The sequence below is a fragment of the Microtus pennsylvanicus genome, chromosome 2 (genome assembly GCF_037038515.1).
Source record: "Microtus pennsylvanicus isolate mMicPen1 chromosome 2, mMicPen1.hap1, whole genome shotgun sequence".
Taxonomy (NCBI): Eukaryota; Metazoa; Chordata; class Mammalia; order Rodentia; family Cricetidae; genus Microtus; species Microtus pennsylvanicus.
Window position 1 is genome coordinate 30405874 of NC_134580.1, and position 24330 is coordinate 30430203.

A 24330-nucleotide genomic window follows, 5' to 3' on the forward strand; every position below is an offset into this window, starting at 1 on the left:
TTTTAATGTGCACCAGTTGTTCTCCTGCATGTGTGTCTGTGAACCACATTCATTTCTGGTGTCTGAGGAGACCAGAAGAGCTGGACTGATTCTGGGACTGCCATTGTGGATGGCTGTGAGACACCATGGGAAACCAGCCCAGGTCCTCTATGAGAGCAACAGCTTCTCTTGCTGCTGAGCCATCTCTCTAACTCTTTCCACCTTATTTGTTAAGACAGAGCCTCTCAATAGATGGAGCTCCTGGTAGATTGGTCTATACTGTTTGACCAGCAAACTCCAGAACGCACGGTTTCTATCTTCTCCTGTTCTGGGGTTACAAGCTTTTGCCACCAAACCCAGCTTTTTTTCTCAGGTTCTGGGCAGGGGCCTCAGATCCTTAAACTTTCATAGGAAGTGCTTCTTAGACAGAGCCATCTCTCCAGGTATATAGTCCCTTTCCAGGGACATCAAGGCTCAGTCTTGTTTCCAGTTCTGGTTCCAGACAAAGGATGGTATGCAGAAGTTGTGACTTATTTGTTCATTTATTTTGAGATAGGGTGTCACCAGGAGTCTAAACTGACCTTGAACTTCTTGCGGCCTCAGCCTCCTAAACTGGACGGTAGGCCCGCACCACCACAGTGATAGAACTTGGACTTGTCATATTCCCTTCTGGAGCTTTGGCAGAGGCTGCGAATGATTTGCATGGTCGCTTTGCCACCAACAGTGTGGAATCACCTCCAGGCTCAAGTGATAGTGCCTATGAGACAAAGGGCCCTTTCTCTCTCTTAAGACTCGCTCAGAGGATTAACTTTGCTTTCTTTTAAAACCAGATGGAATTGACTGTGTTACTCATCATTTTCCAACCTTGCCTCAGATCTGTTAGTTCTGCTGTTAGATAGTAATTTGTCTTAGAGCTTTTTTTCTTATCCTTTTTTGTTATTTATGTTCTTATTTTTTAAGGACGAGTTGAAATTATCCTCAGTTCAAACTCCACTGTCTGCTGTCAGGCTTAGAGGCAGGTAGACCTAAGTCTCAGCCTGTGGAGGGGCCTGCTGCCTGTCAGCGCTCTTTAACGCTCTTCAGTCTGGAGTTAATAAGCCAATTAAGAAGCCCCTCTTCTCATCATTGCTTCCTCCTGCCATCTTTGTTTCTGAGAGGGATTTTCTCCTAATTTAAAAATCCATCATCCGAGGAAGAAAATCCGAATAGCTAAACCCAGCACTTTCCCAGAGTCGGTGCAATGCAAACAGAAGCAGTGGTTTTCCTTCCTAGTAGGCAGTTGAAAGGACCTCTGAGCCCAGAACCCCCAGCCCACCCTGAGGGAGAGAGGGAGGCGGTTTCCAAGGCAACCGGCCCAGGGAGGGGTTGGCTCTCTGGCGCCCTCCTGGCCTCTTCCTGGTAGCTCAGGATACTGCCAGCTAGCGTCCACCCGTGCTCCGCGCTCCGATTGGCTGCTCGGTCCGCTCTCTGATTGGTCGTGGCGTGCGCCTCGCCGGCTGGTGGCTATGAAGGTGGCGCCGGTTGATGGTTGAGCGTTGGCTTCAGGGTTGGGGTCGCCGCATGTGCGATCCGCTCCCACGGGATCAGAGGGCGAGGACTGCTGCTGCTCAACCTGGAATCTACCGGCGAGACCGGGCTCCGCCCGGCCATGCCCGCCGGGAGCAACGAGCCGGACGGAGTCCTCAGCTATCAGGTGGGCCCCGCCTCCCGCTCCTCCCCGGCTCAGTCTGGGTCGGGTGCCCACCGCCCGGCTCCGTTCCAGCCGGGGCTCCGGGCGTGTCCCCGAGAGCCGGGGGGGGGGGGGGGGCGCGTGGGACGCCAGGGGGCGCTCAGGGTGGCCAGGGAGGGTGACCTTGGGCCGGAACCCTGAGCCGCCGGCACCGCCGCAGCCCCCCCGCATCGCCTGCAGCCCGGTGTCCCGGACCAGTGACCTCTGTCCGCGGGTCCCCTTTGGCGGCAGACGCCGGCCTCTGGCCTTGCCCCGCTCTCTACCTTAGGTGGTCGAGAGGGTATCCGGGGACCTTCGCGGGTCTTTGTGTTTTGATTCTGGTTCCTCGGTGGCTAAGAGGAAGCCTTGCAAAGACCCCGAGAATGTGGCCGGTTTTGTGTATCGGCGCCCTGCTGTCCAGACAGCCGATAAGTTCTGAGGAAGGGATTGCACATGGACCAGGGAAGCCAGGAACGACACCACCAGCCTTAAGTAGTTGATGGTGGAACCGCAGGGGCGGTTAATATTAGGAAGCATTTGGACTAGGTATTAAGAGTGTGTGGGTTCAAGTCCCGGTCTGTTTCTTCTAGGCTTTCTCACCTTGTGCGTGCTACTTGCCTCTTTGAACCTCAGTTTCCCCATCTATTAAAATGGAAATAGTAATGTTTGTACGGTTTACTTCACAGGGCTGTTTTAAGGACTCTGTGAATCACGGTTTATTGTGTGAGCCCTAATAAGCGAGTAGTAGCTTTTTGAATTCTCACCCACCCGCCTTGTGAAACCCGGATCAGATGTGATTGCTGCCCTGGAAAGAGGATTTGAAGGAGGGAGGGGAACCGAGACGATGTTGTTGCAGAAGGGTGGTGGGTTTTGGAAGCAAATGCCCGGTTGACATGGTTGTGGGGTCTGGGAAAGGCAGGGGAAACTTCCTGAGTGTTGCGACACGGGTGTGACGCTCCCTACTCCTCTTCTTTCCTGGCAGGACTATTTGCTTGCCAGTCACCAAAATAAATAGATGTGAGATTTTTGGGAAATCTTTCCATTTCTGATCTCATGACATACCATGTTATAGTCAGCTTCTGTTTGGGAGACAGAAGCAAAAAGAGGCCAAGATCTTGCTCCTCCCAGCTGCTGGGAAAGGAGGAGAATTAGCTTTGTTTGTTTTGCCATTGAGAATGCTGGGGATGGACTGCCTTCTTACTTAAAGGTAGACACCCTGCTGCTGAGCCCTATCCCCAGCCTGTGTTTGTGTGTGTGTGGAGGGGGGTGTGTGTCTGTGTGTGTGTGTGTGTTTGGTGGCCAGAGTTTGATAACTGGTATCTTTATCACTCTATCTTTATTTACTGAAAACATGTTCTTGCACTGAACCTGGAACCATTTGAGCCGGCCAGTGAGCCCCTGGGATCTGCTTGTCTCCCCCACCCACCTGCCCCACCCCCACCCCCAGTGCTGGGCTTACAGACGAGCACATGCTGCCTGCTTCCATGGGTGCTGAGGTCTGCGTCCAGGTCTTCATTCTGTGAGACAAGTACGTCACCCATCTTCATTTCACACAAAATACTAGGAGCCTGAGGCAGGAGGATCATGTGTTTGGGGTTCACATAGACTCCATAATGAGACCCTGTCTCAAAAGATCTGCACAAGGAACTGTGTTGTTATAAAATCAGGTGCTTTGACACCTCTCAGACCATCCTGTGAGTGTACGTTGACGCACATCATAGGAGATTTTTCTAAGAAGAAAATGGGCAAAGGTCTGAAGAATGACTCTCAGCTGAAGGAAAGGGGAGGTCAGAGACTTGGAAACAGAGGAGAGGGTGTACAACAGTCCTGTGGCCGATAGGGGGCGCGTTCTGCAAGGACATAGGGTGGAGCCACAGGGAGCAAGGAGGAAATGGCGGGGTGTGTCCTGGGTTCCTAACAGCTAGACACCTTGGCCCCCACTGAAGAAGCTGATATTTACCTGAGGACCAAGAGCAGTCATGATGAGCTTTAGTCCTGCTCAGATTTCCTCTGTTGAAAGATTTCTCTGGCTTCTGTGGGCGATCAAGCTCGGATGTGAGCAGACCCTGTGTCTAACATGCGGAATGTGTGCGGGCTATGGCCAGTACATAGGCACCCTTAGGTTTCTGCTGATGGTCGGTGGTTTGGGTTTCTGAACAGACAATAAATATGTTCTTTACATTGAGCTACTATTATTGTGGGTCACGGAGTGGAGAGAGAAAAGGGAGGGACCAGCAGGTGCTCGTGATGTCAGGCATTAGACACAGGAACTTGAGATTTCGGAAGGTGAGGAGAATGGGGACTTAAAGAGGAAAGGAAGTGGGAATGGCCTGGAGGAGACATAGTCAACCAATGGGCAGTGACCTTAGTGACCAAGCCCCCTGTGTGCCCACCTGAGAGAGCTGGACCTTGCAAAGAGAGTAGATTGTGTGACTCGATGGAAGCAGAGAGCTTCCAGACATCTCATCCCCCATCCCAAGACTAGAGTTTTCTCTGGTGGACTCCGGCTTTTCCCTTTGATTCTCTTCACAGCCGGCTCCACCGTGCAGCCAGCGGGGTTTAGAAATGCCAGCCAGATCATGTCCTCACTTGACCCCTGCCAGCGGCTTTCTAGTGAATTTTAGAATAAAACCCTAACTCTGCGGTGGCTTACCAAGGTTGGACATGACTGCAGCCTTGCCCATTGTGCCGGGAACGCCCTTCTCTCTCACCGCGCACTCCGACTCTGGCTGGCTTTGTGTTTCTTTAGTATGACCAGCTCCCTCACAGCTCGGGGATGTGTCCTCTTTCTAGGACACTCTTTCAGCTCGGTGTCCTCATGACTCATTTGCATCTCCCGAAGAATAGCTTCCCCTGACCTCCACCCTGAGTCACACTGCTCCGTAGGATGCTCTTGTGTTCCTCCCTAGCACACTGTGTATGAGTCTTCTTGTTTTGATGTCCTGCTGTCTTCTTGAGGAAGTTTCAGGAGGGCAGGGTGCGCTGGTGACCCTGTCTCATACATCGCCCAGTGTCCAGTTAGTGCTTGGCTGCTGGAGGGGAAGGCTCGGGAGGCTGAAGTCTTTCTCTTAGGAGCTCGTGGTCTACTAACAGTGTCCAGTTAGTGCTTGGCTGCTGGAGGGGAAGGCTCGGGAGGCTGAAGTCTTTCTCTTAGGAGCTCGTGGTCTACTAACAGGATTTGCACGGAGCAGCAGATGGCTGTTAGTGGCACACTCATAAGCTCCTCGTTCTTTGGTACCTTTGCTCAGGTTAGCGAGCTGCAGCAACTTTCCCGTCTCTTCTCTGAGGAATTTCCATTCTGGCCTTCAGAGCTGGTTCCATGGAGCTCCACCAGGATTTGCCACTCGGTCTCCTCTGCCCACTGCCCCCGCCAAGCACTCCCATGTGTCCACTCTGCTCCTGCCACTTGCCCGATCTTCCCTTTGTTGCTGTGTGAGCAGGGAATGCTTTCTATGTGCCGGGCACCATGCTGGCTGCTCTCCACGTGTTCCCCTTTCTTTAGTGACAGCGCTGAGGATTGCACCCGAGCCTCACACATGCCCGGCAAGCACTCTGTGGCTGCACTGCCCACCCTCACATCCCCGTTATCTTCCTGTCATCCTGAGAATATGCACCTGTATTGGTCCCACTGCGTAAACAAAGAAATGGAGATGCAGTGAGGTGAAGGGACTTCCAGAAAGGGCAGAGCCGCTGCTCTCCAAAGGCTGTGCCCTCAACTACTGTGCGTTACCACAGCTGTTTGTCTTGCCATCTGGAGCAGCGCCTGGCCCTGAGTGAGCACCAGAAGAGCTTGGAAAGGCACACAAGGAATGCACTGGAGTACAGCCGGCTGGAGTGAGGGAGGCCAGCCCGAGGCTGCTGGCATGATGCAGGCTGTGTCAACGTGGCCTGCATCATCCACCTTGCTAAGCTCTCTGAGGTGTTACTGACAAGCCCTTACAAGTTGGGAGTAATAGAAAGCAACCAGACAGCTTAGGGAAAGCCCTACTTTGTGCTAGAACACCCGACAGCCTCTCAGTTCTGCTGAACAGCACTTTCAGAATTGACCAGAAGGAAGCGCTGGAAGGACTGGGAGGTTGGGCATCACGGCGTCCAGGTAAGGTAGTGCTGGGCATCACTGGACGTCCAGGGAGTGTGGGGACAGTGGACAGAGGGCATCAATGGGACGTCCAGGGAGCATGTAGGCAGTGGACAGAGGACATCGGTGGGACATTCAGGAAGCGTGGAGACACTGAACAGAAGGGCATCGACGGGACGTCGAGGGAGCGTGGAAATAGTGACAAGGAAAGCAAAGAAGCCTGGCTTTTCTGTGCACCAGTGCCAGAACAGTTGTACCAACTCCAAACCCCGGAGACAGACATGGGAGCAAATGGCTGTGATCCCCGCACTGGGAATGTAGAAGCAGGAGAATTAGTTCAAGGTCAAAGCCAGGGAGATGGAACAATGGACAGAGCACTTCTGGACAAGTATGACCACTTGAGTTTGAACTGTGAGACCTGCATAAAGGTAGGAAAAGACAGACTCTACAGAGTTGTCCTCTGACCTTGATAGGTACACCATGGCAGCACATGCCTGCATACACTATACATACGTGCACACACACACACAGACACACACACGGTGTAATACTTGAAAAAAGATGAATCAACAGTTAAAAACACTTCTTGCTCTTGCAGAGTACCCTAGTTCAATTCCCAGCACCCACATGGTGGCTCGTTACCATAACTCCAGTTCCAGGGGCTCTGATGCCTTCTTCTGAAACTGGGCACACAAGTAGTGCACACACATATACGTGCAGGTAAAGCACTCAACACATAAATCTAGAAAAAAGTTCACAATGGATGTTGGCTACATAGATAGTTCAAGGCCAGCCTGGGCTGTGTGAGACTCTGGCTAAACAAACAGCCAGGAGACGGTGCCAAACCCTGGCGTGTGGGCGATGGCTGAAGCGTACAGCCGGCTGGAAGAGCATGCCCCTATCTCTTACGGTAGACTGGGAACAACCACGCAGGACAAGAGTTCCCAAAGGAGCTGTGGCTTCTAGTGTTCATTGACTTTGGCACAGGACCACAGTACCTGTTTGCTGAAGAAATGAACGAGCGGCTCCAGGGAGAGCAGATTGGCATCCCAAGGGTCATGGTCGGTTTGTGGTAAGCAGATGATAAGAATTTGCTCAACACTACTGAACAAAAGTGCCAATCCTGGATGGAGTTTGCCCTGTCACCTCATTGCAGAATAACAAGCCGACCCCCGTCCTCTCCTAGCAGGTGGGTGGGGTGGCTGTGGGTACCCTCTGCCATGCCCTGCCAGCTCTGCTGGGAAGCTTTGTAGCAGAGCTGCGGGCCAAGCAGAGCCGTGGGCAGCAAACGGGGCAGCTCAGGCTGCACGTTTCCTTCCTAGGAGCCTTAGATACCCATCTCAGTGCTGTTTGCCCTGGCAGGGTAACCAGGGCCCGTAGCCATCAACACAAGGAAAAGCAGCAAGTCGGCTCTAAATGCGCTGCTAGGTTACAGCAGCACACCTTAGGAGCCTTGGTCATTTCCCATAAGGTAAGAACAAGTTCACGCTAGCTGTGGTCGTTAGGGAGTCCAAATACACACACTGCACTGGCCTCTTACTGCCTCCGTGACGTTACCAGAGGCAGAGTGACTCAAACTACCTATGTCTACATGGGAACAGTTCTGCAGTGGGAGTCTGATGCCTTTGCTTGTAAGCATAAGCTGTCGCCAGGGCTGTGGTTCTGGAAGCCTCAGGACAGAGTCTCTTTGTCCCTTCCCATCCTGTTAGATTAAGACTGGCCCATGTTCTTTGCCTCTTCGTTTCCCCTTCTCTTCTTCCTGCCTCAGGGCCAAAAATCACGTCTTAAAGGCCGAAAATTTTCCCTCAAATCTTCCTCTCTGATTCTACTTCTCTGCCTCTTTTGTTTGTGGATGAATTTTGGAAAATATTTACATGGCTGAGAGTTTTCCTTGCATGCATGTGGATGCTTCATGTATGTACAGTTACCCCAGAGGCCAGAAGAAGGCATTGAATTCCCTGGAACTGTAGTTACAGGTGGTTATGAACAATTATGTGGGTGCTGAGAACTAAACCCAAGTCCTTGGCAAAAGCAACCAGTGCTCCTACCTAACAAACCATCGCAACAACCTCAAAAAGAAAGGCTCAAGTCTGGCCTAGAATTCACTGTGTATATCAGGCTGGCCTGGAATTCACTGTGTAGACCAGGCTGGCCTGGAATTCACTGTGTAGACCAGGCTGGCCTGGAATTCACTGTGTAGACCAGGCTAGCCTTGAACTTGTGCTCTTTCTAGTTCAGTCTCCCACGTGCTGGAGTACAACCACACCTGGCTTTACAATGCTTTAGATTACAGGAAGTTACTCTGGAGTTTACATAATTTCCAACAGCCTTCTTGGAAGGTCAGTTTATCAGTGATGTGACCTTTAGCTGTAGTCTTAATTCTCTTTTGCCAGGTAAAGTCACAAACTCTCAGATCACTGGGGATCAGATGGGCATCTCTCCAAGAGCCATTATTCTCCAAGTCTGTGCTAATTAGGAGCGACTCTAAGTGGGGTTCAAGGGAAGAATGGCAGAGCCACTGTGGAGTCTTTTTTCCCAGCAAACTGCTGGAGGGTGCGAGGGACAGGAAAGCTCATGGCTCACGACTCCTGCCACAGGCCTTGTGGACCGGTGTTTGTAGGCAGTGAGGAAGTTAGTGAAGGCACTCAGGCATGTCCAACCTTTCAACGTGAGGCAGGCACATGGCTGTCATCCACAGAGTTCACGCTCGAGAACTGCACGGCTCTTTGTTTCAGAAAGCCACCAAAAAGATCTCCTCTTTGGCTTCTTTTGTTCTAAGCCAAAGTTGGACATGTGCAAGAAAAGTAGAGAGCTGGGTCAGGCTCAGCGGCCAGGCTTCCACTGAGGGCCAGAATCCAGGTGAAGAGGCAGATGGACCAGGGGCCGGAAACGGCTGGAGAGCTGCTGAGCAAAAGGACTCTTGTGTATGTGAGGTCCTGGAGCATTGACGGCTTGGGAAGACGATGTGAATCTCAAGCTGGTCTCACTGTGGGTATGAATCCATGATTAGTTTTCTGGAACACTCAAAATTGGCCACTTCCTTTGCTTTGGGCACTATCAATACATAATTAATAACAAACTTGAACCTTGTAACCCCTCTCGGCTCCTGTGAGATCTTACTTTGTCTTGATTTAGGACCTTGTGAAGATTAAGTATGTGATATCTGTAGCAAAACTGGTAGGCGTAAGTAAGCCTTTTGTTGAAATTAGTTCCTGTTCTTTGGTTGACTAGAAACCCAGGAGGTAGGGCTGAGGATGTCCTCTGTGCGGAGTGCTCGCCTGGGGGCCCTGGAGCTCACTCTGCAGCACTCAGCAAAAGCTTTCTTGATGTTGTTCTGGGTGCGAATGATGGTTGCGGGGAGTGCCGCAGCTGAAGACTGAAAACATTGGCTCCATGGGGTGGAGTGGGGATGGAAGAGGTGTTTGAGATAAAGTTGGGATGCTCGTACCAGAAGAGGGATGGAGTTCATTTGGGCACAAGTCCAGAATAGCCAGCAGGGTCAGTGTGTCTAGAAGGGGTTCTACGTGGCCTGTGCCCACAACCTTCATTCTCCCTGCAGCTTCTTGGCTGTGTCTAGGAGTTAGGGCATTATGTAATAATAATTAGCCCTGTTTTTGTCTTTTTCTTTGTTCATTACTGAAAGCAAGGCTTTAATTTACCAAAATCAGACTCATTTTTTTCTTGAGACCGGGTCTCACTCTGTAGCCATGACTGTCCTGGAACTCAGTTTGTAGACCAGGTTGATCTTGAACTTAGAGATCACCTGTCTGTGCCTCCTGCGTGCTGGGATTAAAGATGTGTCACGGTGTCCTGCTTCATTCATTTTCTTCAGTAATAATTTTTATGTTTTTAATTATAATATAGTCATGTCACAGCTCCCTTTCCTTTCCTCTCTCCAACCCTTCTCATTCACCCTCTTGCTCTCTTTCTCACATCATAGTCTGTTTTTCTTTAATTGTTCCCCCAGAAACACACACACACGTGCACGCGAACACACACACAACACACACAGTGTATAAATACAGCCTGCTCGGTCCACATGTCGGCTGTATGTATGTGCTCTCAGAGCTGACCTCTCAGTGTTGGATAACTAGTTTGGGGAGCTTTCTCCTGGAAAAGACAATTTTTTAAGGATTATAAACAGCACTTTATCTCTCAAGACATGCCATGCAATATCAATGATTTAATTTAAAAAGTTTATTATCATTTTTGTTTATGTGTACGTGTGTATTTGTCTCTGTGTATGTGTGTGTGCTTGCGCACATAGGCACTTGCGAGCACACATGCCTGTGGAGGCCAGAAGAGGGTGTCAGATCCCCTGGAGCTGGAGTTATTGTGGTTAATTGAAAGCTGCCTGATTTGGGTGCTGGGAAGCAAACTCTGGTTCTCTATATGAACAGCAAGTGCTTAGCAACTGACTCTCCAGCATCCCAGTGTCAAAGCTTTAGTTGAATTAGCCACCTCAGCTCTAACTAATCCCTGGGACCATCCAGTTCAGGCTTAATAGGAGGCATAATTCATGAGCCACTCAGAGAAAATATAAAAAGAGGATTACTTTACATGTTGTTTTTCCAATTCACTACTTCCCTCCCTCCTGCCCTCCCTCTCCTTTTCTCTTAAGCGTGTTTAATGTGTTTCCTGTGAATATAATCGTTCTTGAGTCACAAGGCCCTCTGAGACTCTGGTAAAAGTCGTGGGCAGCCTCCCATACCACCAAACGTACATGCACACATACCACCCCCTCCTCTGAAGCATCCACAGGTATTCTAGAAATTCATGGACTCCACATTGGTAAATCTTGCTTTCTGTGGACAGTGATGGTGGCAGAGGCAAATACAACCGGCCTGGGTGGCCCCTGCAGCAGGCATAAACCAGGAGGCCCAGTCTTTCTTTTCTTTTAAACTTAACAATTTCAGACAATTTTGGCATATGCTTGAAATTTGGGGAACATTTCAAATGTCTATCAAAGGAGAAACATTTGCATAGTGAATCACCCTGTGCCCATGACTTGGCATCAAGAATGAACACACATCTTGTTTCTTCTCTGTCTCTCTCCAGGCTCCAAATCCCAGCTGAAGGGCGTTTTTTAAAATGTATTGAGGCCACATCACAGGATTACTAACTGAAAAGGTTTTGCAGCCTGATTAGCCTCTCTGCTGCTGCAATAGTCTAAGTCAGAGCAAACCGAATTAGAGAAAGCCGGGGTTGAACGGATACCAGCGCTCCCAGGTGGCATTCCAGCCCCCCAGAGAGGAGAAGGAAGGAAGACCAGAAAACCACTGTTTGTTGTCTGTGGGGCAGTTTAAATACCCTGTGGGTGTGGTCTTGAGCATCTCTGGGGAGGCTCATCTTTTGGTGGTCTTTCTTGGAGCTGGAGTCTGGACTGAGACAACTCCCAGGAGAGGGGGCTTGGGATGGAACTTCCAAACAATTACCATACCTTAAAAAGTACCTGAGAGCAGGCAGATCTCTGTGAGTTCAAAGCCAGTCTGGTCCACATAGCAAGTTCCAGGACATCCAGGTTTACATAGAGAGACCCTGTCTCAACAACAAATTATAAATAAAGGAATATAATCAGCCATTCTGTTTAAATTTCTGTGAATTAGTTATAATTATTTTTTCTTTTATTTTTTAAACATGACTTTATGTGAGCCAGGACGCACGTTCATATTCCAGTGTGGCCTTTTCAGTGTTCCAGCTGCTAATGGATGTGGATAGTGACTGCTCCTCTGGCGGACAAAGAGGACGAACATCTGTCAGTGAGCTCAGCTCTGGATAACCAAAATAAGAAAGCTTGAAGTTTTCCAGTAGTTGACTTTACTCTCTCTCTCCATACACAACGACATACACACATACATACACATAACACACATATAGATATGTATATATACATATATAATGTTGAAGATGTGTTTTTTAAATTGTTATAATTAATTTTATTCTTTGAGATTATAATGGATTTGTATCAGTTATCCCTTTCCTTCCCTCCCTCCCACCTCTGTTGATTTATAGTCTTAGAGAAATCTGTAAGTTCTACCTCTCTTCCTCCCTCTCCTTATTGGCACCTTGTTTTGTGCTATGCCAGCTGTCTGCTTAGATGGTACCAACTATTATAAGTGATGCTGGATATTTAAATATCAGCTTGGAGACTAGCTCTAGCTGGCTAGTAACTTGGTAGTCAACATTAATAATTACCTCCATATAAAATTATACCTGGCTTCAAGAGACTATATGATAACATAAAGAGTTCAGAAAGTAGGCCAGGTGGTAGTGGCGCACATCTTTAATCCCAGAACTTGGGAAGCAGAGGCAGGTGGAACTCTTGTTAATTCAAGGCTAGCCTGATCTACAGAGCAAGTTCCAGGACAGGCTCCAAAGCTACACAGAGAAACCACACACACACACACACACACACACACACACACACACACACACACACACACCACGAGTTCAGAAACTAATGTTGCTCATTGGAAGTTACTTGTCACGTGCTGGCATTGTCCTGGTCAGGAAGTGACACCTGTCCTGGAGCTAACAGGGACGCATGCCGGGTTCAGTGTAGGCCACTGTGCTGGGCTCTAGGGGACACTCACGGATGACAGTGTGTTTCCATGCTGAGTGTGGTGGTACATGCCTTTAAGCCCAGCAGAGGCAGGTAGATTTCTGAATTCCAGGCTAACCAGGGCTACATACTGAGACCCTGTCTTAAAAAACAAATCAAGAAGGCAAGAAGGGAGGGAGAGCAGGAGGGAGAGGAAACTCAGGACCTGAAAGATAAGCTAGGTAAGCAGAGCGCATGTGAGTAAAGTCAGTTGTTTTCCACTAAAACGTGGTTCCTAGCCCCTCGTGCACACGAAAAAGAACAGAAAATGATTCTGCAGGGAAGACTGTGGACTCTGCAGCTTCTCTGCAAGTAGAGCTGCTGTGCGCTGGAAATGGTGTTCATCATATGGGGCTGAGGGAGGTGCGGAGGTTAAAAGGTGTATCTGAAGATTAACCGAGCCACAGTGGGCACGCCATTAATCCCTGCACTGGGGAGGCAGAGGCAGGTGGATCTCTGTGAGTCTGAGGCCAGCGTGGTTTATAGAGCGAGTTACAGGACAGCTAGGGCTGTTAAGCAGAGAAACCCTATGTCGAAAAAAAAGAAATACTATATAGGCCAATTTCAGTCTTTTTCCTTCCTCCTCTTCCTGCCACCCCTCTCCAGGGTCTTTCTGTGTAGCCTCCCAGACCTGGTTCTCACTATAGAGTCCAGGCTGGCTTTGAACTCATGGCCATCTGTTTGCCTCATCTAGATTACAAGTGTGAACATCGTGCTTGGCTCTGAAACATTAGCTTCATCTGATAATTCTTCGGTGTGTCTCTACACTGTAAGGCCTGCACCACACCAGCCCGTGGTCCAAAGGGGAGCAGTCTTCGCTTACCACGAGTGGCCTCGTCACCATTCACATTGGCACTTGGCCCATATGTCCCATTTTTGTTCTGATTTTAGAGACTTTGCAGCAAACAGCTTTATTTTCACAGTACACTGCAGAGGGCACAGAACATTCTCTTTGGTCCCTGTCCCACCCCCTGCCTGCCCTCTTTTATTATCCACTTCCCCAGCAGAGCAGCTTTTTGTGCTAAGTCCGTAGCTTGCACTAGGGTGATGCCTTAGTGCAGGACATTCTGTAGGCTTAGATGTTTGATGACATGGGCCCCCCATGCTTAGACCATACAGACTCATTCCCGTTCCCCCAAATGCTCTGTGTGTGACCTTTTAGCTTCTCCCCCCAGCTCTTCTTTTTTGGTCAGGGGGAAGGAAGGTTTCCAGGCAAGGTTTCTCCCTGTAGCCTTGGCTGTTCTGGAACTCACTCTGTAGGCCAGGCTGGCCTTGAACTCACAGTTCAAATGGATAGATCTAGAAAAAAACATATTGAGTGAGGTAACTCAGACCCAGAAACACAAATATAAAATGTACTCACTCATAAGTGGCTTTTAGACATAAAGCAAAGAAAAACCAGCCTAAAATTCACAACCCCAGAGAACCTAGAGAACAATGATGACCCTAAAAGAGACTTACATGGATCTAATCTACATGGGAAGTAGAAACTACAAGATCTCCTGAGTACATTGGTAGTGTGGGGGTCATGGGCGAGGGTAGAAGGGAGGGGATGGAAAGGAGTAGAGCAGAGAAAAAGGTATAGCTTAATAAAAAAAGTAAAACACAAACAAACAAACAGAGACCTGTCTGCCTCTGCCCTCCTGAGTGCTGCGATTAAAGATATGCACCATCACAACCAGTACATTCTTCTTCATTTTTTTTAAAGATAGATTTATTTATTTATTATGTATACAACATTCCCTCCATGTATGCTTGCATGCCAGAAGAGGGCACCAGATCTCATTATAGATGGCTGTGAGCCACCATTTGGTTTCTGGGATTGAACTCAGGACCTCTGGAAGAGCAGTCAGTGCTCTTAACCTCTGAGCCATCTCTCCAGTCCCTACATTCTTCTTTTTTATTGTTTCCATAGCTTTGTCTTTTCCTGAATATCACAGGGCTGGAATTATTCAGTACATGGAATTTTCTTCCTTTCCTTTTTCTTTTCTTTTCTCTCTCTCTCTCTCTCTCTCTTTCTTAAAAGCAACAACAAAACACCCCAAACCCAACTTCCCTAGAACTAGTGATTGTCCTGCCTCGGCTTCCTGAGTTCTGAGGTTACAGGAGTGTGCTACCACACTGGGTTAAAAGTTTATGGAGAGTTAATAATTCTTTCCCAGTTTTCTTTTCTCCTCTCTGTGCAGTGCTAGAGATGGAGCACAGGGCCTCATGCCAGGCCAGCTCTTTGCCACCGTCCTGTGTCTCCAGGTCTCATGGCCTCTTGAATTGGCTTCTTTCACTTAATAAAATGCATTTAAGGCATTATCTTCTTATGACTTAATAGTTCATTTCTTTTTCATGCCCACACTACTCCATTGTCTAGATGGACCACAGTTTATCTGTTCACCAAGATGGACATCTTGGTTGCTTCTAAATTTTAGCAATTATGAATAAAACTTCTGCATGCTTCTATGTTCAGGTTTTTGTGTTGATTTAAAACTTTTTATAACTGGGTTTCCCTGTGTAATAGTCCTGGCTGTCCTGGAACTAGCTCTATAGACCAGACTGGCCTTGAACTCACAGAGATCTGCCTGCCTCTGTCTCCGGAGTACTGGGATTAAAGGTGTGCTCCACTACCGCCAAAATAATGATAATAATAGTAGTAGTAATAATAATAATAATAATAATAATAATAATAAAGTCTTGGATGGTAACTATCAACACTGATTTATAAAGTAAGAATTTGTTTTTGGAAGAAACTGTCTTCTAGTGTGGCTGCAGAATTGTGTTTTTCCCCAACAGCAAAGAGGGAGGTCTGTTGTTACTAGTGTCCTAGATTCTTGGCAATCCCAATAGCTGTGCAGACCTTGCTTTTGAACAGGGTCTGGCTGTGTACTGCATAGCCCAGGCTGGTGTGGAACCCATTGATCCTTGCCTCAGCTTCCCAAGTGCTAGGATCAAAGGTGTGCGCCACCACCGCCTGGCTTCTAGACATATTTTAAAATTACGTTTTTTATCTACTTGTTTTGTATGCTTGTGCACACATGCACATGCAATGGCGCCCATGTAGAGGTCAGAAGACAACGTGGGGGAGTCAGTTTTCTTTCCATCGTGCGGGTCCTGTCTCAAGGATTGAGCTCAGGTTGTCAGGCTTGGTGGTGAGGGCCTTTACCTGCTGAGCCATCTTGTTGGCCCTGCACAATTTTTTTTTAAAAAGAAACAGCTAATGGTTTGAATAAAAATCTAATAGGCTTATTGTTTAACCTGCTTGAATTTTCTGTAGCAGAAAATGGTGTAAGAGCCGGCGATCCCAGTGCTAATGGCGCTGTGATGATGGCACCCGGCTGAGTGGACGGAGTGCAGTGTTGCTGACTGTATTCCATGGTGGTGTTTTCTGTGAAACCCTGTGAGAACCCTGGATTCTCGGTGAATTCGTATTTGGGTTTGGATGCTTATCAGACTCAGGGACGATTTATACCGCAGTCCCCAGTAGCTCATTGTCTCTCGTTGCCACGCTGGCAGCCACTGAAGGCCTGTGCAGTCCGCGAGCGGTTTTCAAGTGGTGTTTGGGAATTTTTAAAAGATATTTTTCATTTATTCTGTAATGAAAAGCCTCTCTCATCTGCTCTGGTACACGTGGAAGAGAGCCTAGACAAACTGTCACCTTCCCAAGTGAAGAGTTGCCTTGATAGCACTGTCCTTCAAAGAAGGCTGATCAGTTCAAGTGTGTGTGTGTGCGTGTGTGTGTGTGTGTGTGTGTGTGTGTATGTGTGCGTGTATGTGTGTATGTGTGCGTGTGTGTGTGTGAAAGTGTGTGCATGTGTGCGTGTGTGTATGTGTGCGTGTGTGTATGTGTGCGCGTGTGTGCGCATGCGTGTGCCTGTGCGTGTGTGTGTGTGTGTGTGTGTGAAAGTGTGTGCATGTGTGTGTGTGTGTGTGCGTGTGTGTGCGTGTGTGTGTGCGTGTGTGTCTGCGTGTGTGTGCGTGCGTGTGCGTGTGTGTGTGTCTGTGTGTTGAACCCATGGTCCTGCACAGGCCAGACAATGCTTCTTGTTAGAAGTTACAGTGTGCAGACTCACGGATCTTAGCATATTTGTTCTGTGTGGCCTACTGAAATCCGGTCCACACTGAAGGGCAGGTTACTTGTGGTTGGCGGCTGCTGGTGCCCGTGGCCGTGTGTCTGCTGCTCTTGCTGTCTTACTGTCTGATAAAAGGGAAGGGTTCAAACACGTTCCAGACCTGTAGCCAGCCAATTTTTGTTTTGTTTTGAGAGGGTCTTACTGTGTGGGCCAGGCTGGCCTGTAATAGTCACAGATATTCCTGCTCCTGCTTCTGAAGTGCTGGGTTTGAAGGTGGACGCCACTATGCCCTTCTATCAGCTGTTTTGTTTCGTTTTTTTCAAGAAACTCTGATTTCTTTAAGTAGAGAATGATATTTTCAGAGGTCATAATCTTGGTGCCGATGATACTTCCAGCTACGGTTGATCATGTATTATAGGCCTTTGAAAGGACAGAGGTTAAAAATATCTACTAATTTAAAGCTATTTATGGACAAAGGATGTGTCGTATGTTTTCACTGACACCTTCCACGTGAGAAAGACGTAGCCTTTTTATTTACCTTCTGTCTCTGCTCTCATGTCTCATTGCGAACCCTTTGAGAGTCCTTCCTCTCAGCCACCCTGGGGATGACACAGTTCACACAGTCACCGCACAGCACACTGTGCCCTCAGATGCCGATGCCCAGTGTGAGTGCTGCCACCAAGGGCGTGCTGCCTGCAGGCCACTCAGGGGGCTCCACGCAGTGGCTCACACTAATCCCGCTCTCAGGGTGGCTGAAGCAAGACAGCCCGTGGGAGGGCAGCCAGGGCTACAGAGAAAGACTTGTTCTCAAAAGCCAAAAAAGAGAAAAAGCAGTTTATGATCTTTGCTGCAGTTGTCTGTCTGTCTGTTCTTGGGAATGTGTACTGCTTGGGCAATTGGCTACTTTGTCCTGGTTTCTCTTTGTCTTCTGTTTTGCCAGGAACTGATCTGGAGTTGGAATGCCAGCCCCAGCCGGCCGCGTTCCAGCTCTATGCGCTCTGACTTAGAATCATTCTTCTGAAATAGCCACACCACCAATTTCACATCTGCTTGTTTGGTTTTTTATTTTGAGAATTCCCTTTGGAAGAGATGTATTTTTATTCATGTGTGTCTGTGTCTGTGAACACCTGCCCTGTGTGTGCAGGTCATGTGGCGGCTGGTGGAGCTCTCTCCAGCCCTGTGCTCTAAAGTCTAGCCAGGCGTTTATGTTCCAGCTCCCTTTTCTTTGGTAAGATGGAGCAAATCACAGTTTTCTCCACTTTGCTTTTAAAACTTAATATTATCTCTTAAATATTTTTCATAATAGTAATATGTAATTTTAAATATCTACAAAAATAAATTATCAAATTAATCACGAATTGACATTTGACATTCTATTTCTCTAAGAATATCTATGTTAATCTCATTAAAATATCGTCTCACTGGAGAACTGGATTGCCTGTCTTCAGCATTGTGTTGGGGGGGTGAGCGTAGATGGGCTTGATGATGTGGGGGCTTCAGAGTGAGTTGGAGATCTGAGCTATACCTGGAGGGCGATCCTGGCGAGCTAAAGAGCTGGGGGAAGCACCAAGCCTGGCAGTGTGCACAGGCCACGTGGAAGTGAGAGTGTGCCTGTGTCCCTGTGGTGAAGTAGCCCAGTTGGAGCCTCATGCCGGGAAAGGGAAAGTAAGTCCAGAGTAGCACTGAGTGTGTTTGTCTTAGTGGCCCGATGCCTGTGAAGGAGGAGGGGACTGGGTCACAGCATTCTTTTAAGAAAGACTTTCTGGAAGCTGGAGAGATGGTTCCGTGGTTAAGAGTCCTGGCTGCTCTTCCAGAGGACCTGGGTGCAATTCCTAGCACCCACATGGCAGCTCCCAATAGTCTGTAACTCCAAGATCTGACACCTGCACGCAGACATACATGCAGGCAAAACACCAATGCACATAAAATAAAGTTAAATTAAATCTTAAAAAAAAGTCTTACTGAGCATGTGAATGTTTCTGTGCTGTGTATGGGGCTAGAGTCTTTTAAAAATATCTCTCTTTTCCTTTCCTTTCTTCTCTGAGACAGTTTCACTATGCAACACTGGCTGACCTGGAACTTGCTCTATAGACTAGGTTGGCCTCTGCCTTCCGAGTGCATCATGCCTGGCTTGTTTTGTTTTGAATTATGTACACGTGTGTGAGTGTGTGTGCACGAGTGCAGTTGCCCCACGGAGCCCAGAAGATGGTGTTGGATCTCCTGGAGCTGGAGTCAGAGGCTGGAGACGGCAAGAGTATACACACTCTTAACCACTGGTCCATCTCTCTAGCCCCCACATCTCTGTTTCCTTGCTAAGCAGAATTGCAGTATGCCTTTAGGACATAAAAATTGGGGGCTGTTAGGTTAGTTTGGAAGTGAGGGGCAGTCACCATTCAAGGCAAGTGCCTGCTCGAGTTGGCTTTGCAGATGTGTAACTGGGCCATTGGAGAGGATGGAGCTGCTCAGTCTTAACTCCTTCTACCACATCTGTGATCTCGGGGCATGGTTATTTAATGTTACAGCCTGGGAAAGAGAATGACTGCCATATTTGCATCTCAAGGGGATGTGAGGTTCCAACTTAAAAATATATATAAACCACTGCTTCCCCCTCCAGGTATCTCAGAGGAGCCTTGGTATATACTGTGGTTTGGAGTATTTGAATGATGAATATGCGTGTATTTCCATGATCGTTTGCATTGGAGAATGAATATGCATGTATTCCTGTGACCATTTGCATATCTGTTTTTAAACAGAGACCAGATGAGGAAGCTGTGGTGGATCAGGGCGGGACCAGCACAACCCTCAACGTTCACTATGAGAAGGAAGAGTTGGAAGGTAGGAGGCTGCCTCCCATGGCCAGGGAAAACAAAAGTCCTCTGGAGACCTGGGTTCACATCTGACTCTTTTTTTCCTGGCTGAGGGACCCTGTGGGGAAAACAGCTACCTTCCTTTGCCTCTTGGTCCTTGTCTTAAACAAGAGCAGAGATAAGCGTGCCCCTGTCTGATAGGCTTGGCGCAGGACCCAGTAGGCAGCGTGAGACACAGGCATGGAGTACTGGGCCGCTCAGCACAGATATCAACAATAGCAAAAACCCTTTCTTTGAGACTGTGAAGTGATCACTTAGTTCACTGACTCTTCGTAACTGCTGCCTTTTTGTTTGTAGCAGTTTTTTTAAAATTTATTTTACATACCAACCAGTTTCCCCTTTCTCTTCTCTTCCCTTTCTCTCCACCACACCTCTTTTTAGCCCCTGCCCCAAATAGAGTAAGGCCTCCCTTAGGGAGTCAATAAAGCCTGGCATATCAATTTCAGGCAGGAGCGAGCTCCTTGCCCCTGCATCAAGGCTGAGCCAGGCATCCCACCATAGGGAGTGGGTTCCAAAAAGCCAGCTCGTGCACGAGGGACTGATTCTGACCCCACTGCTAGGTTGGTCCCATGCAGGCTCCCTAGCTGTTGGTCTAGAGTCTGGGAGCTCCTGCGAGCTGGGGTCAGCTGTCTCTGTGGGTTTCCCAATCATGATCTTGACTCCCACTGCATCTGTAGTACTGGTAATCACACAGGCAAAAATAGGACTATGACCACAGTTTCTGAGATATTTGAAGCAAGCTTTATTAAATTCTGGCTGGGATTCTGGACTCTGGCCAGGTCCCTACCCAGGATTTCCAGAGTGTTGGGCCAAATTACCTTAGCCAGGGGCTTTATAAAGGCAAACCCTGCAAGACTCTGCACTTCCGGCCTTCGTCCAATCAGAGGCAAGCATATATCCAGCTGTACTTCCTGCCTCTGTGCCTCCAACCTACCTGTGATGGAGCACATCCCATGCAGTTGGGGCCGCCAACCTTGTTTAGAGAAGTGAGAACACGTGACTTGTTGTCCTACATGAACAAGAGCCCCAGCATTCCAGGAAGTTATCCCTGTAAGTGGGGCTTACAGGTTAGAAGCATTTTTTAAAATATAAATCTCTTAGACTCAGTAATTTAAACTTAAACATAACTTCAGCCCTCACAGTACCCGAGACACATGTTGGTGCAACTTCCAATTTAGTTTTGAGAACCGACCTGATGGTGGGGAAGACTGGGTGGAATCCATCTTTTCTCCCTCTCTACTGCAAGGCAGACACACAGGTATCCCCTCACCCTTGTGCTGTCCCAGCGCCTCGCAGGGTATTGTGAGCAGCTCCATTGTCCTCTACAATTACCTGTGCACGTTAATCCTCCCCTGGGAAGTGGACATGCTTGAATATTTTTGTGAGGGAATAGAATAGTAAGCCCAGGCAGCTTCTCATGGATCTTGAGGGCCAGGTCTCATCCATCGAGGTCAGCTCAGCAACATCTCCAGATGATGCCATGCTCCCCTCTGCTGGGAAAGAAAACTGCAGGATATCACAGTGCTGGAAAATGACATTACTCCTGATTAAGTGCTAGATTTATGACTCCTGATGTCAGCTTAATGCACTTTAACAAAAGCTAGCCCCACTTGGTTGTATTTGTAGCTTTAAGGGGCTTGCGTGTGTTCCTCATGTAGGACTTCCTGTGGTTATCCACTTAGAGTCATCCTGGGAGCCCAAAGGAGCAGAGTCTCCCTTAGGGCTCCCCAGTGAGTGCTCGGCCATAAGCACCAGCTGCAGTGTGGTCTGCAGCCCCATCTCTGTGGTGGCTCCAACCCATGCTTTCTCTTCTGTCCCAAAGACCCCATGTTTCTCATTTATGGCTGCTCTCAGTGCACGTGTGTGTGTGTTTGTGTGTGTGTGCCTGTGTGTGTGTGTTTGTGTTGTGTGTGCGCGCGCGTGTGTGTTTATGTGTGTGTTTGTGTTTTTGTGTGTCTGTGTGTTTGTGTGTGTCTGTGTGTGTGTTTCTGTGTGTGTTTGTGTCTGTGTGTGTGTTTGTGTGTGTGTGTGTCTGTGTGTGTGTGCCTGTGTGTGTGTGTTTCTGTGTGTGTTTCTGTGTGTGTTTGTGTCTGTGTGTGTCTGTGTGTGTGTTTGTGTGTGTGTGTTTGTGCGTGTGTGTTTATGTGTATGTGTTTATGTGTGTGTTTGTGTCTGTGTGTGTCTGTGTGTGTGTTTCTGTGTGTGTTTGTGTCTGTGTGTGTGTTTGTGTCTGTGTGTGCCTGTGTGTGTGTTTGTGTGTGTGTCTGTGTGTGTGTTTCTGTGTGTGTTTGTGTCTGTGTGTGTCTGTGTGTGTGTTTGTGTGTGTGTGTTTGTGCGTGTGTGTTTATGTGTGTGTGTTTATGTGTGTGTTTGTGTGTGTCTGTGTGTGTGTTTCTGTGTGTGTTTGTGTCTGTGTGTGTGTTTGTGTCTGTGTGTGCCTGTGTGTGTGTTTGTGTGTGTGTCTGTGTGTGTGTTTCTGTGTGTGTTTGTGTCTGTGTGTGTCTGTGTGTGTGTTTGTGTGTGTGTGTTTGTGCGTGTGTGTGTGTGCATTTTTTTTAAAAAACATCAACATCTTTCTTACAAGTTTTACTAAATTATTTGCAGCCGCATGACCCCTGTAGACTCACTGTGACACTCACTATAGAATGAGCGTGGTTCCACACCAGTGCTGGAGTAGATCTCAGCAGGGACTTGGAGTTCACATATCACAGTTGGGAGTAAGCAGCTGCTCATCTGTAATGCAAGACAGAAAAGAAGGCGTGAGAAAAGCTTCAGCTGGGGCTCTGGGTGGCTTGGAGGAAGGAGACCACACATCTCACCGGGGAGATTAGAAACAATGCCAAGGAGGCAGAGAGTTTACCGAGAATTTGGTGAGTACATGTGCAGACAGTGCCAGCACTCGTGAGGAAGAGCAGCCTGGCTCAGGTAGAGAGTATGAACCACTGTGGATACAGCAGCTATGGAAGGCGGAGGGCGCCGAGACCTACCACTGGGTGCTGGCGAGGCTACAAAGGTGTGCGCGTGTATTCTTCTCCAGAATGTTCGTTCTGTGCCAGAGGTAGGGCTACCCTTTTTGCTCTCTTGAGCTGATAACCTGGTTTTTTAGGGTCGTTTATTTCCATGTTAAATATGTAAACTTGACCCAAAGGAAAGAAAATCCAAAGAAGTGAGGAGAACCGAGCACAGTTGTCCTGGACACACAATATGGCCACTGAGAACTGACCACAGGGACACTGGACACACAGGATGGTCACTGAGAACTGACCACAGGGACACTGGACACACAGGATGGTCACTGAGAACTGAGCACAGGGACACTGGACACACAGGATGGTCACTGAGAACTGACCACAGGGACACTGCACACACAGATGGTCACTGAGAACTGACCACAGGGACACTGCACACACAGGATGGTCACTGAGAACTGACCACAGGGACACTGCACACACAAGATGGACCATATGACTGTAACCAGGAGAACAACTCTGTAACGTTAAGTTAGTGTGGAGGGCAGGGAAGAGACCCTGCTTCGTCAGAGCAGGAGACGCGAATGGCTTGATGTGGGAATTCATTCAGCCAATAGCCTTTTGGGTATCGACCATTGAGGGCATGGTCTGAGGTCTAAGCAGATGAAAACTGTGCTTGCTCTCTGTTGGTTGGTGGTCAGAGTTTGGGTCACAGCTTCCAGCACCCATAGAGGACCATGGCTCTCCACCCTTATCGTGAGATTTTTCCTCAAATAAATAAACACTTGTTATCCTTTATTCTGGGATCTTGTGGGTCTCTTTAATTATGCCTACAAGGACCCACAATGAAGGGGACAGCGGGGTGGACCTGGGAATCTAAGGTAACGCTGAGGGAAATGACTTTGTTTTGTGTATGGGTGTTTACCTGTATGTTTATCAATGCATCGTGTATATGCAATGCCATGGAGGCCAGCATAGGCCGTGAGCTCTTCTAGGACTGGAATTGCAGTTGTGAGCCACAGTGGAGCTGCTGGGAAACCCAGGGCCTCTGCAAGAGCAACAAGAGCAGCTCAGGGCTGAGCACCCTCCCCGCCACCATGGAATCCACACAGCGGTGGCGTTGTGGACATAAATGTGGTGCCTCATTCCAGTTTGAGGTTTGTTTGCTTGTTTTGAGACAGGGCCTCCCTCTTGTCTCACTCGCTATGTGTCCTAGATTGACTTCCAAGGTTTAGCCAACCGTTCTCATCCTTTTGTGTGCTAGGATTCTAGGTGTGAGATACCACATCTGCAATGAGCTTGACTTTCAAAGGGAGAGAATTTTAAATTTGTTTTGGGGCATGTTAATCACTGTAGGTCAGTAGTTCTCAACCTACGGATCATGACCCCTTTTGGGGGTCAAACAGCTTTTTCATAGGGGTCATGAAAGGCGATTAGAAAACACAGATATTTACATTATGATTTGTAACAGTACCAAATTTACAGTTATAAAGTAGGAACAAAAATAATTTTATGGTTTCGAACTGTACTAAAGGGTCTCAGCATTAGAAAGGTTGAGAACCACTGCTGTAGATAAAGATTATTTGAAGCTGGCCAGGCAGTGGTGCCAAAAAAAAAAAAAAAAAAAAAAAAGCTGAGAGATGGCTCAGCCATTAAAACATAAAAGATTTCAAGCTGTATGTAGCACACACCTATAATTCCGGACTGAGGCAGAATTGTAGAAAACCAACCAGGTAGGCCAAGCTGGAATAAACATAAAGACTTAAAACCAGGGGCTAGGAGAGTCTCATGTAGAAGTGAACTTGAAATTCAAAGACTGGGTCCCACTGAAAAAGAGGAGAGAGCACGGGTCAAGAGTCACCCTTGTTTTGGGTTATGAGACATCTGAAGGTGTCCGGCGGCAGCGGCACGAGAGTGCAAGGAACCCAGAACTCCAAAGAAGACGGGCATCTGGAGTTCCCGGATCCATGCCGGGCTCGCCGTGGAGTCTGTGGAACTGGGAGATGTGCTGGACAGAGCTTTGGTGACTAAGTGCCATCTGATGTCCTTACTGCATACAACTTTAGT

The 24330-nt window shown here is 48.2% G+C and overlaps 1 protein-coding gene across 1 annotated transcript in view; it reads left to right on the top strand.

Moving 5' to 3' along the window:
* Nucleotides 1-1471: 1471 nt before the first annotated feature.
* LOC142843395 (electroneutral sodium bicarbonate exchanger 1-like) overlaps nt 1472-24330 on the top strand; it is a 36676-nt gene continuing 13817 nt past the window's right edge. Inside the window, exons 1-2 of the mRNA XM_075960695.1 lie at nt 1472-1672; nt 19181-19262. Coding sequence (XP_075816810.1) covers nt 1628-1672; nt 19181-19262 — 127 coding nt within the window. The 5' untranslated portion in view covers nt 1472-1627. The remainder of the gene's footprint in view (nt 1673-19180; nt 19263-24330) is intronic.